This window comes from Vulpes lagopus, chromosome 3, assembly GCF_018345385.1.
Source record: "Vulpes lagopus strain Blue_001 chromosome 3, ASM1834538v1, whole genome shotgun sequence".
NCBI classification, from domain to species: Eukaryota; Metazoa; Chordata; class Mammalia; order Carnivora; family Canidae; genus Vulpes; species Vulpes lagopus.
Window position 1 is genome coordinate 99,253,859 of NC_054826.1, and position 12,449 is coordinate 99,266,307.

At 43.2% G+C, this 12,449-nt stretch overlaps 1 protein-coding gene across 1 annotated transcript in view; it reads right to left on the bottom strand.

The window, feature by feature from the left end:
* Positions 1-12,449, bottom strand: part of LMTK2 (lemur tyrosine kinase 2) — an 83,494-nt gene that overhangs the window by 28,546 nt on the left and 42,499 nt on the right. Inside the window, exon 7 of the mRNA XM_041748088.1 lies at positions 2,499-2,632. Coding sequence (XP_041604022.1) covers positions 2,499-2,632 — 134 coding nt within the window. The remainder of the gene's footprint in view (positions 1-2,498; positions 2,633-12,449) is intronic.

Below are 12,449 nucleotides of genomic sequence, written 5' to 3' on the forward strand. Positions count from 1 at the left end.
AAATAAATAAATAAAAGCAGGAAAATCCTAAAGAGGCTCTTTCATGAACAGGGGTCACCAGAGTACTCCTCAAGGCCATAGCCACACAGGCCTACAGCTACCTGAGCCATCACGAGGCCCATACTGCCCACTGGAACCTCTGTGCACTTAGCTCATCTCAGTGACCTGTGGCATCTCACTGGAGCCAAGGAAGGCTGACAAGGGACAGGAAGTCCCAGGCTCTCAGCCAGAATGGGAGAATAGTGGGGAATACAGTACACTGGCAGCTTCTCCTGTTTACACAGCCTTCACGGATGTCACATGTAAACTTCAGAGATGCAGGCTAAGACTAGGCATACGTCTCCTCTTAAATAAGCAAAAATAAAATTTAATTGGGGGTGCTTTACTAGATCAGTTTCCAAACACAGCCAACAGCTTCTAGTTGATGTGTGGGCTATTCTATCTTCAATCAACATAGAAAGCCTGACTTCAAGTCGGCCAACAAATATTCTGAATTTCAACTTAAAAATATTCTGTACAGTCAAGAAAAAGCACAAAACTTAAAGCACAAATTTTGCCCCAAATGGGAATTTTACCTAAAATATGGCTACTTAAGGGGAGAGGGATAGAGGGAGGGAGGGATAGTTGCCAATAGTTTAAAGAATATCCTTTACCTTAAGATTTTGTGCCTGGATAATATCCAAACCATGTAATTTAATTTATCATTTTTATTGTCCTAAAATTCACAAAATTCTAAATCAAGTAGAACTTTAACCTATAGAAACTCACAGGAAAAGAACATATACTCTGACATCTTTGCCAACTTTTAAAATGCAGTAGTAGGAACATACTTGAGCTTAAATGCAATTTCTAGCTGCGTCTGAGACCTTCACGCTGCTACATCTGACATGACATTCTCTCTAAACGTCCCAGCCTCCAAGATCTAAAAATTCCTAAACCACCTTTCAGTAAATAATCTGCCATGTCTCACAAGAGTAACAGTACAAATTTGCTGGGTGTTTGCCTGTTATAAGACGTTAAAAAATGAAATACAAGGGATCCCTGGGTGGCGCAGCGGTTTGGCGCCTGCCTTTGGCCCAGGGCGCGATCCTGGAGACCCGGGATCGAATCCCACGTCGGGCTCCTGGTGCATGGAGCCTGCTTCTCCCTCTGCCTGTGTCTCTGCCTCTCTCTCTCTCTCTCTGTGACTATCATAAATAAATAAAAAAATTTAAAAAAAAATATTTAAAAAAAAATGAAATACAAGACTTCTCCATTATAAAACAAATAGATATTTATATTTTGAAGTTTCGTGTAAGGGATTTTGCCTTGCGCTTGAAGAAACCCGTAATCTCTGAGGTCTTTTATAAAGCCCTTTATCAGAATGACTTGCTCACTCTGCACGACAAAGATGATCTAGATATATGGGAAAATGTTAATAATTTTCTTTCTTCCCTACCCTGAAATAACGTTGAGAATTTGATAGGGTACTTTTCCACGTCTGTTCTCACTTACACGAGCTCGAGCACATGCACGCACGCACGCACACGTACAGACACACACACCACTACAAATACAGGCAGGTGTTTTCTTACTTTAAAAAATGGCGTCACACTATAAATATATTCCTGTGCAGCCTACCTTTTAAAAAATAGAATACTTCCAAAACAAATTTAAAAATAAAAAATGGAATACATCCTGTGAGTCAACACTCACAGGTGTTGCTTTTTGGGCCTTTGGACTGTTAAGAGTTAAATAATTTAATTAAAGTCAACTAACGAGAAGCTGGTCTCCCTGGAGATCTGAGAAATAATTTCAAACATATTTTAAACATAAATCAGAGCTCAGAAGGGAGGAGAATAAGCAGAAATCTACTTTTGGGTTCAGAGAATGCTCTCAGAAAGGATTCAAAGCCCTTTGTTGTTTTAATGACGAAAATTACATCAATGGTCTGAGCAAAACACAATGTGCTCTAAAGAGGTGCAGCTCTTCAAGTCGGACCGGAAAGGTTTCTGCACAAATGTGTTCCACACAACCCCCGACCACCTACAGCCTGGCCCCGGGCAAGGCAGGGGAGGGGAAGCAGGCCCCTCAGAGTGTTGGCCAGGAACCACTGCTCTGACCCTCTAGAAAAAAATGACGCAAGCCTATCAGATCCTCTCTTCCTCACCCAGGAACCTGGCCATTAGAACCACAGCCTGAAGCTGACATAAAAGGGGCACAGAGAGACATCAGCAGGGAGACTGGAGCTGTCTGCTCTCAGCTCTGAGCAATGTCCAATTTTTTACATTCTCTGAAAATCTGGAAATGGCTTCTAGACCTCAGGCTGTATGAAGACATTCTGTTCACTGGTACTGGTTTAACCAAAGCCCAATTCCACCCTCATTTTGACACTGGGATGCACAGGACAGTTTCTACTTAAGACACTCTCCAAAGTACTTTGTGGAACCTCGACACCAATGGCGCCACCTCCTGGGGCACAAACTCTGTGGTGAACAGGGTGCCGAGGATGGACCTACCTGTGCAGGAAGTGAAGCTTGTGCATGGCTGCCAGGCCTGCTGCAATCTCACAGGCCATCCGCTGCAGCAGCATGGTCTGCGAATCCCCCCTCATGTGCTCTTGCTCGTTGCGCAGGTAAGCTTTCAGGTCACCCTGTAAAAAGTAGTCCAGGTCAGCTTCCAGAGGGGATGAGGTAAACAAACTGGCATCTAAACAGGTGCCTTAGCTAATGTTAACTACTAAGGTTATTTGTTAGAAATCACTTGGATTTGACCTTAATAAAGAATCTAATTTGAAGAAGTTTCAAATTATAAAAAGTAACTCCAGAGACTTTAAAAGTATAGGAAACACTATTATCTTTTAGGATCACTCTAGCTAAACATTAGTTTATCTTCAAACAAACTAAATATTAGTTTATATGAACCCATGTAAGACAAAACAGTCAAAATAAGATAACTTGTCAATGATACACAACATAAACGTGCAGAGGTATAGAAGTTTCCAGGTAACTGAGATGATACAGTGCCATCTGCACTGCCTTTAAGGCTAGGAGACACATGGTTGAAGAACATACATCATGAAGGTTATCACCAAAGCACTTGTGAGCAACAGAGAGGGAGAGAATGAAAGAAAACTGGATGGGAGAGAAGGGAAAAAGCACTCTGAGTGCTGGCCAAGCATCTGCAACTTCCCTGGGCCCTGTGTTGCCAACACCACTCTGAGAAAGAACATTCCAGCCCCTCCAGAAAATTTCATAGACTTAATATACCTATTCAGAGGGCAACATGGGCAGTAAAACGAACAAATCCACACAATATACCTATTCAGAGGGCAACATGGGCAGTAAAACGAACAAATCCACACCTGGACCCCTGAAACACGTGCTGACATGCCGGGCTTTCCGGGCTCTCCTGCCAGACTTCCCTGTGCCACTCTGCTTTTCTTCTGGGACTTTAATTTAGGACTATACGTTTTGGCGGAATACACATCTGAGAAAATAGAATCTTCCACATTCTCCTTATCACATGAGTAAATATTTATCGATCTGACTTAATTCCAAACTAAAGCTTTTTTCTAAATGGTTAATAAAGTTTAGAAAGCAAGCCAATACCTTTCAATTTGTGTTATACCTGAGTCAGAGAGACTCCTGAGGGAGGAAACAAACTAAGGAACAGAATGCATTTCTTACAACTGTTAGGGGAGACAGCAAACCTACCAAATTCTTCCCAGAGTAAAACCTTAAAACACAAATACTCTGTTACAAACATTTGCCTACATTTAATGCTAAGCACATTACAATGTAAATTCTAGGTCCATTCTAGGAATCTTTCATTCCCAGTTTCAAGGATTTTTATATGAACGATAATGCTGAGATTAATAATCACTACCACTAGAACTTTTGAGCAGTGTGCCAAGCACTGTGCTAGGAGCTCCTATACTTGTTGCCTCAAATAATCCTTGCAATTTGAAACATTTCCTGGATGTGGAAATGAGGCTCAGGGGGGAGGTGAAGAAATGTGTACACGGCCACAGACAATAAATGGAGGGTACACTCCTACTTTTCAATGTTACCAACCTGTCAAGAAGATCAATTTATTTTATAAGAATGAATATAAAATAACTTAATGTCAACCCCATGGGTTTGTCAGATTCTCCCAAACTTAATGGAACTTCGGGTGTGTGTATGTGTGAAATTTTCTGCCCTCAGGACTGGTATCTCTGAGAGTTTTTGTTTTTGTTTTTGTTTTTTACTTTTTTTTTCTTCATTTAAAAGATTTTAGTTATCGCTTCGTGAGAGAGAGAGAGAGAGAGAGGGAGGCAGAAACATATTCAGAGGGAGAAGCAGGCCCTCTGTGAGGAGCCCAATGGCGGAACTCAATTTCAGGACCCTAGGATTACGACCCGAGCCAAAGGCAGCCGCTCAATCACTGAGCCACCCAGGCATCCCTGTTTCTCCAAGTTATTTCCTCCCAGACTTGATGCTGGAATTGCAAGCCGCTCCAGAGGAGAAACAGACCGTTACTCGACTTTTAACAATACATCCTCCAGGGAGCCTGGGTGGCTGTCGGTTAAGCATCTGCCTTCAGCTCAGGTCATGATCTCAGGGTCCTGGGATCGAGCCCCACATCAGGCTACCCTGCTTAGCGGGGAGCCTTCTTTCCCTCTTCCCCTCCCTCTGCTTGTGCTCTGTCTAATAAATAAATAAAAATCTTTTAAAAGTAAAAATAAAAAATAGAAATACTACATGGCTCTTCCCACCCCTACCCCACCCTCCTCCAGGCTAGCTTCTATCCAGTGGTGGAAGTTGTGGGAATGCAGAAGAAGGAATACAGATGATTCTCATGATAATTAAATTAACCCAGACAAGCACCAGCAAAAAGCTCCAGGCCTACAGGCTAATGGGATTTTTATAAGGTGGCCCATGCGGAAACTAAATATGAAAATAGATAGCTTAAGTTTATTTACATTACCAATGAAATGACAACCTAAATCCATTTGTCTAACCTCTTTCATGCAATATCCATCTAAGGAAAAAATTACCCTCACACAAAAGTAGTATTATGCTGCGCTGTGTCTGGCCAATTCTCAAAACAAACAGTAGGTGCTGGCAAACAGTGAACACTTCACAAGTGTCTTTGGCCATGGAGGCAGAATGGCAGAATGGGTGTAGTTATTTTTCAAGGTTATCTAAAGTACATTTTACCCTTGAACAACGTGGGGAGGTTAGGGGCACTGACCCCCAAGTGGTCAGAAATCCACATATAACTTTAGACACTGCAAAAACTTAACAGGTAACAGCCTGTTATTGACCAGAAGTCTTACTGATAACACGAAGTTACTTAACAGGTATTGTGTATGTCACATATATACTAGAGTCTTATAATAAACCAAGCCAGAAAAATGAAACTGTTTAAAAAAAAATCATAAGGAAGAGAAAAAACACTTATGGCACCTAAGTGGACCTGCGTAGTTCAAACCCATGTTGTTCAAGAAGCAACTGTATACTCATTACCACACACTGTGTTAAGAGGTCTCCACAATATTTCTTATTGTCTCCACAATAATTCACTCTCCAAATTTCACCAGAATGTAAAATATAACAAGCAGAAGGGGATTTCTGCTTTAAAATGTTAATGCTTCTAATGTTTCTGGCTGGGCAAAACTAAAAGCCTCTCCCCATCCCCCATGACAGATTAAGTTAGCAGTTAGCACACCCAGGTGTCACACCTCTAACCTGGGAGGAGCTAACATCAAAGACTAAGGAGGAACCTGTTCAGTTTCTCCAGGAAGGGACTTGTGGTTTGTGCAGGACCCAGAGTTAGTTCTATGGTCTAGAAAGACCCTCAGGGACGCATGGGTGGCTCAGTGGTTAAGCGTCTGCCTTTGGCTCAGGTCATGATCCTGGGGTCCTGGGATCAAGTCCTGTGTCTGGCTCCCTATGGGGAGCCTGCTTCTCCCTCTGCCTGTGTCTCTGCCTCTCTGTGTCTCTCATGAATAAATAAATAAAATCTTAGAAAGAAAGACCCTCAGAGCTCTCCTGGTACCACCATTTAAATCTTTTTCTAAGATTTTATTTATTTGAGAGAGAGAGAGAAAGAGTATGAGCAGGAAGGGCAGAGGGAGGCAAAGAACGAATTTCAAGCAGACTCCACACTGAGCGCAGAGTCCCATGTGGAGCTCGGGGGCTTGATCTCATGACCTGAGATCATGACCCGAGCCGAAATCAAGTCAGACGCCTAACTGACTGACCCACCCAGGTGCCACACCGTTGAAAAAAAAAAACGGTACCACCGTTAAAAAAAAAAAATCAGCATAAAAGCTTTAATTACAGTAAAAATGTTTATATTAAATACTAAAAAATTGATTCATTTTATCCAAAACAGACAAAACTATATTGATATATCTGGTTTATTTTATTTATGTTTCAGTGGTACTTAATGAGCATACCAGGATTATTACTTTGGTCCCTTACTTAAAGGAAAAACCATGAAGAATGGCAATGTATTCTGAATTAAAATATACTTTAAGTCTTAAAAATTTCTCAGATCCTTCCCAAAACCACCAAAAAAAAAAAAAAAAAAAAAAACTTTAAAAAAATGTATGACACTAGGTGGCAGCAAAGTGCTGCACCAAGAACCCAGACTGGCCTCAGGCAGGAGTCACCCACAGCCCCCCACAGGGACCCTTACAAATATCCTCCTGAATTCCAAGCCAAACTGCCATGAGGGCGCTATCCAACTTTCTGAAGGGCCATGAGAACAATAAATTAATCTCCTCATAACATAAAAACTCAACTCAGTTATTGAAGAATTCAATAACTGGAAAATCACAGTCATTTGTATGTTTAATAGGAGGACTTGGTGGGAAAATTTATGGTTACTAAACAAAAATTTCAGTGAAAGGATGCAGCCACATCCTCAGGCCCTGCCAATGAACGAAAACGTCCACATCTAGCTGGACACCCTGAGCACCACCACTCTGGTCACCCCCCACCCACCCCAGGCCGCTTCCTCAGCACCCAAACCCCATCTGCCAACGTCCACATCCTCACACATCATCTTCTGCTGTTAGGGATTATTCACCCCTGTGCCCAAACACCCCTCAGGTCAATCCAACCACCCACCAAACAAGCCTCCCTCTGCCACCACACGCCTCTCACGCTACCATCCCATTTCCCTCTTCTTTTCACAGACAACTCAAAAGCCTGCTCTGTTCTGCTGGTTCACCTCCTGTGCTTCCACTCTCTCAAGGCTACTCCCCCCTACCCCACCCCCACTCCCACCACGTCTCCCACCACATCTACCCAGCATAGCCAAGGTGGAGCCACCCTTCCCTCTCTACCTGTTTTCTGGTCTCCTCCTATCTCACTGGCACGCCTTTCCCAGGCCCCAGGGCTGGATCCTCCTCCTCTTTACTGATCTCTAAGTGCTGGCACAGTCCAGAGCTCCATCCTGTCACTCATCACTGCAGACGCTCATTCCCATAGCTTTAAAAATCATCCTTAACACATTTTACAGGCTCAAAGCCCTCTGTCCCGAGTCCCAGACTCATCCTCCCAACCGGTAACTTGATGTCTTCTCCTAGATGCCCTGAGAGGCACCTCTCATCTAATAGGCCTGATGCAAAACTCAGACAACTTGCTCCATCTCAGAAAATGGCATCACCAGTGGATCAGATGAAAACCAAAGACCTCATTCTTGGATTCGCTGTCTCTAGACTCCCACATCCAACCCATCACCAAGTCCTGATCTATTTTCACCATGAGCCAGGGCCTCAGTGCCCAGGGCAACAGCCAGACATGAGAAGGGAGAGGCCACCACCAGCAGGGCCCAGGGATACCTTCTCAACCCAGGTGCCCATGCCCTCACTGCCAAGTCTGATTGTGGTGCATTGTCCTGTGGTACTAGCATTCCCTCTGCTGCCCCTAGATTAGGGACACTGTCCACATGTTCCACTGCAGCCCCATGTCCTCTCTTCTACATGAGCTCTGTAGGGACATGGACATGTCATTCATCTTCGTATGCCCAGCACCTAGAAGGTTCCCCGGTACATGAGCTTACTTAAGTAATAATAACTCTCTCTCTGTCTCTCATAAATAAATAAATAAATAAATTTAAAAGTCTTAAAAAAAATAAATCAGGCTCTTCACTGGTGGAAAAACCACCTGGTTTAAAAATACACAGAGGAAAAAATAAAAAAATAAAAAAAATAAAAAATAAAAATAAAAACACACAGAGGGATCCCTGGGTGGCTCGGCGGTTTGGCACCTGCCTTTGGCCCAGGGCGCGATCCTGGAGACCCGGGATCGAATCCCACGTCAGGCTCCCAGTGCATGGAGCCTGCTTCTCCCTCTGCCTATGCCTCTGCCTCTCTCTCTCTCTCTCTCTCTGTGACTATCATAAATAAATTTAAAAAAAAAAAAACACACACACACAGAATAAAATTAAGCCATCAATTAAAATCCCCATTTTGCCACTGGTAATTATGCAACCTCAGGCAAGCTGATTAACCAGACAAAGAAGAAGAGAAAGCATAGTGCTGAAGCCTGGCAGACCTGGGTTCGACTCTTCAATGAGTACCTTCATCTCTCTCAGCCTCAATTTTCCAATCTGTAAAATGAGACCACTGCCACCCATCTCACAGGGCTCTTAGGACCCACAAAGGGAGTAATGGACATTCCCCATGCCTAGCACAAGGCCTGGCACAGACAAGCTAGAGCCTTCCTTTCCTTAGGCCTCTTGGTGAGCCCACGATTCTAAGTGTCACTGACTCCTGATGAGAGACCGAATAAAGAAAACCCCATAGAGGAATATACTGAGAATATACTGAGAATCCCAAATGGACTTCTTTCCTATTCTCATGTAGCCACTGCTAATTCCTCTCAGAAACTTACTCCCTGCTTTATCAGCTGACTACCATAAAGGAAATGTGCACCTGACGTCAAGAATACTCCCTTACCAAGAAAATACCATCTCTTGCTTTGGGGTCAATTGATGACTCTTCAGAAAGATTAAGACGGAGCAACATGTCTGTCACTCAGCCTGCAGTCTGGGCTCCCGAGTGGTCTATCTCTGCTTTTCACCCTTCCACCTGATCTTTTCCAGCAGACATCAACCTGCTCCTAGTACCACAGCACTCTGCATCCCCCATCGCCCTCTGCACCCCTGCAGGGCACTGCAGACTTCTCTGCCTGGCTCGGGACGTTCCTGCTAACAGAGGTCTATCCAACCACTCCTGCACATTCCAAGCAAACACCTTCTCCAGAGCGAAGCCTTCTCCAATGATCCTAGTTAGAACTGCTGTATTTTCTTTTTTTTTTTTTTAAAGCAAGCTCTATGCCCAATGTGGGGCTTGAACTCACGACCCTGAGATCAGGAGTCACAAACTCTACTGACTGAGCCACCAGGTGCACAGAACTGCTTATACCTCTATACACTTTATTCAAACTTTACTAAATCATTAATTACGATCAACTAATATATAATGAACTAGAAATAAGTAAAAATAACTACCATGTCATAAGCACCTACTATGTACTCCAAAATTTACATTTATCATTTATTAATCGACGGTGTTGTCTACCAGGTAGGTGGTATTATGCCCATTTGACAGATATCTAAACTAAGGCTTAAAGAGGTGAGGTAGCTTTCCAAAGTGACACATAAGTGGCAGAATGAACATCCGAAGACAGGCCAGCCTGGCATTACAAGCAGGAAACGCAGGGATCTGGGTGATTTGCCTGTGTTCCTGAGGGCACTGTGTAGGAGAGGGATGACTCACCTCAATACTCCCTGGGGTGCTATGCACAGCCCTTTGTACTTAATAGGTATCTGGTACACTTTTGTTGAATGAGTGATCCTTACCCCCAAAACAATCTCCTTGCCTGGATATTCATGTAAGGGCACTATGTACCTCCTATGGCAATGAGTTACAGACAACACCCTGCAGTAATCGCTCCTTCCATGAACATTGCATCAACAGCATTATAAATTGCTGGCTGCAGTCCAGCTACTGAACTCGCTCAGGAGAGTTTTCATAAAAATTCTAAGATAAAGTGCTTTTCAACAACAGACTGGTAATTCCATCTCAAAAGAATTATTTAAGTGCAAAAATATTCTCTCCTTTCTATTTAAAAGATGTTATCATTGAGTATGATCACTGCCCAATGACGACTAAAAGGGCCAATGTTCATTCAATAGCTCTTGACCTACTAAGGACATGTGAAGATAGTGGCTCCTTTCACTGTGGCTGCAGCTGCTTATTACCGAGCCTGAGCTATTACCCTCTGTCCTCTGGACCCTTGCCAGTAGGCGGTTTTGCCTTGGATGACGCCCCTCTGCTCAGGATGGCCTATTTCTGGGAGGGTTGTGGGGCGTCCAGGCTGGGAGCAGGGCTCTCTGTTGAAGCGAGGCTTTGGTGTGTTAGGGGATGTCCCTGCAGGTGGGTACCCTCTTGGGTTCAGTGAGATGACACTACCTGAGCCTTCCTGCCATGTAGCCACTGTATAAACTGAGCCCAGACAACTGGATTTTACAGTTGGTGACCCTGCTAAGCCCCTAGTGTGAGCCACTGCTGGGCCTGCTCCCTCTGAAGTTACTAGGGCCCAGTGGTGATAAGCACGAAACTGTCCAATGACATAAACGTGACTCCTCGCTGCTGGACAAGGCAGAGAGCTCCCTGGGTTAATAGCCTCTACTTGGATGGGAAACCAGCCACTCCAAGCACTGACCACCAGATTTCCCAAGGGCATAGTAGCATCCTGCTGGTACAGATAACACCTGATACAGCACCTTAACTAAAAGCGGGTAATCATTGACTTGTGTGTGTGTGGTAGAAAATGTCTAACATAACGTTACTATCTTAACTATTTCTACATGTTCAGTCAGGGGCACTAAGCACCTTCACTCTGTTGTGCAGCCATCCCCACCATTCGTCTCCAGAACTCTTCATCTCCTCAAACAGAGACTCTGTCCCCGTTACTCACTCACTCCTCATCCCTCTCAGCCCAGTCCGTGGCTCTCACCACCCCACTCTGTCTCTGAGTCTGACTACTTCAGATGCCTCATGGGTGGAATCATGCAGTATTTGTCTTTTTCTGGTTTGGCTTAGCTCACTGAGCATACTGCCTTCGAAGTTAATCCATGTTCAAGAAGGTGCCAGAAATTCCTCCTTTCCAAGGCTCAGTAATATTTCTTTGTATGGATAGACTCTATTTTGTATATTTATTTATTCATCCACTGATGGAACACTTGAGTTGCTTCTACCTCTGGGCTCTTTTGAACTATGCTGCTATGAACATGGAAGTGCAAATACCTCTGAGGTGCTTTCAGCTGCTATGAACATGGAAGTGCAAATACCTCTGAGGTGCTTTCAGTGATTTTGGATATATGTACTTAGAAATGAAATTGCTGGGTCATATGGTAATTCTATTTTAATTTTTTGAGAAATAATTGTTTTTAATGTTTTACTGTTGATGAGTGTACCACTGGGCAGTGCACTTAAATTAAAAATAGCTATTAGCTCTGCACTGCTGATGAAAGCTGCTGGTGGGGTTGAGGGCTCTTTCCATGCGTCTAGTCTTTAGGAGTGAACACTTCTGCCATTATGACTTAAGAGGTTCACATAAAATATGTTTCAAAAACATATTGGTTAATTCTGGAGGGCTGTACACATAATCTTCACCCTAAAATATGAAAGCCAGTCTTTAGGCAAATTAATATCCTCTGAATACTCAGTCTAATAAGTACTTGGAGAATATGCATTTAAATGTGAGATCTAAAAGTAGTGGGGAAAAATTTTTATAAAAAAGAATGTTACCAGGGCAGCTGGGTGGCTCAGTTGGTTAACCATCTGCCTTCAGCTCAGGTCATCATCCCAAGGTCCTGGGATCAAGCCCCACATCAGGCTCCCTGCTCAGTGAGGAGACTGGTTGTCCCTCTTTCTCTGCTCCTCCCCCTGCTCTCTCTCTCTCAAATAAGTAAATAAAATCTTTTTAAAAAGGTAACAAAAACATGTATTTATTATATTTATATAAAAACAATGTATAATAACAAAGATAAAAAGAATACTCAGGAGACACCTGGGTGACTCAGCAGTTGGGTGTCTGCCTTTGGCTCAGGGTGTGATCCTGTGGTCCCAGGATCTTTGTAATGTTATAGTTTCTTTATAAAGTAGGTTAAATTCCTACTCCTGAAAAGAATATGCGGCTTTGTGAAAAAATAAATTAAAATAGTACTAAAACTAAATCCATTGACTCAATATCCAGAAGAAAACATTAAGTTGAGCACCCAGAGGCTTTTCCCATTCGAGGAACAACAACAACAATGTCTAATAAAACTTCCAGAATGGACACACAAGGTGAAGAATAGGAAATGCCAATGTGTATGAGATGGTTTTACAAACCACCGTGATTAACGCAGAAATGTGGCATTTCAAGTAGATACGCTTCCTGCCAACTTCTGTTGTGTTC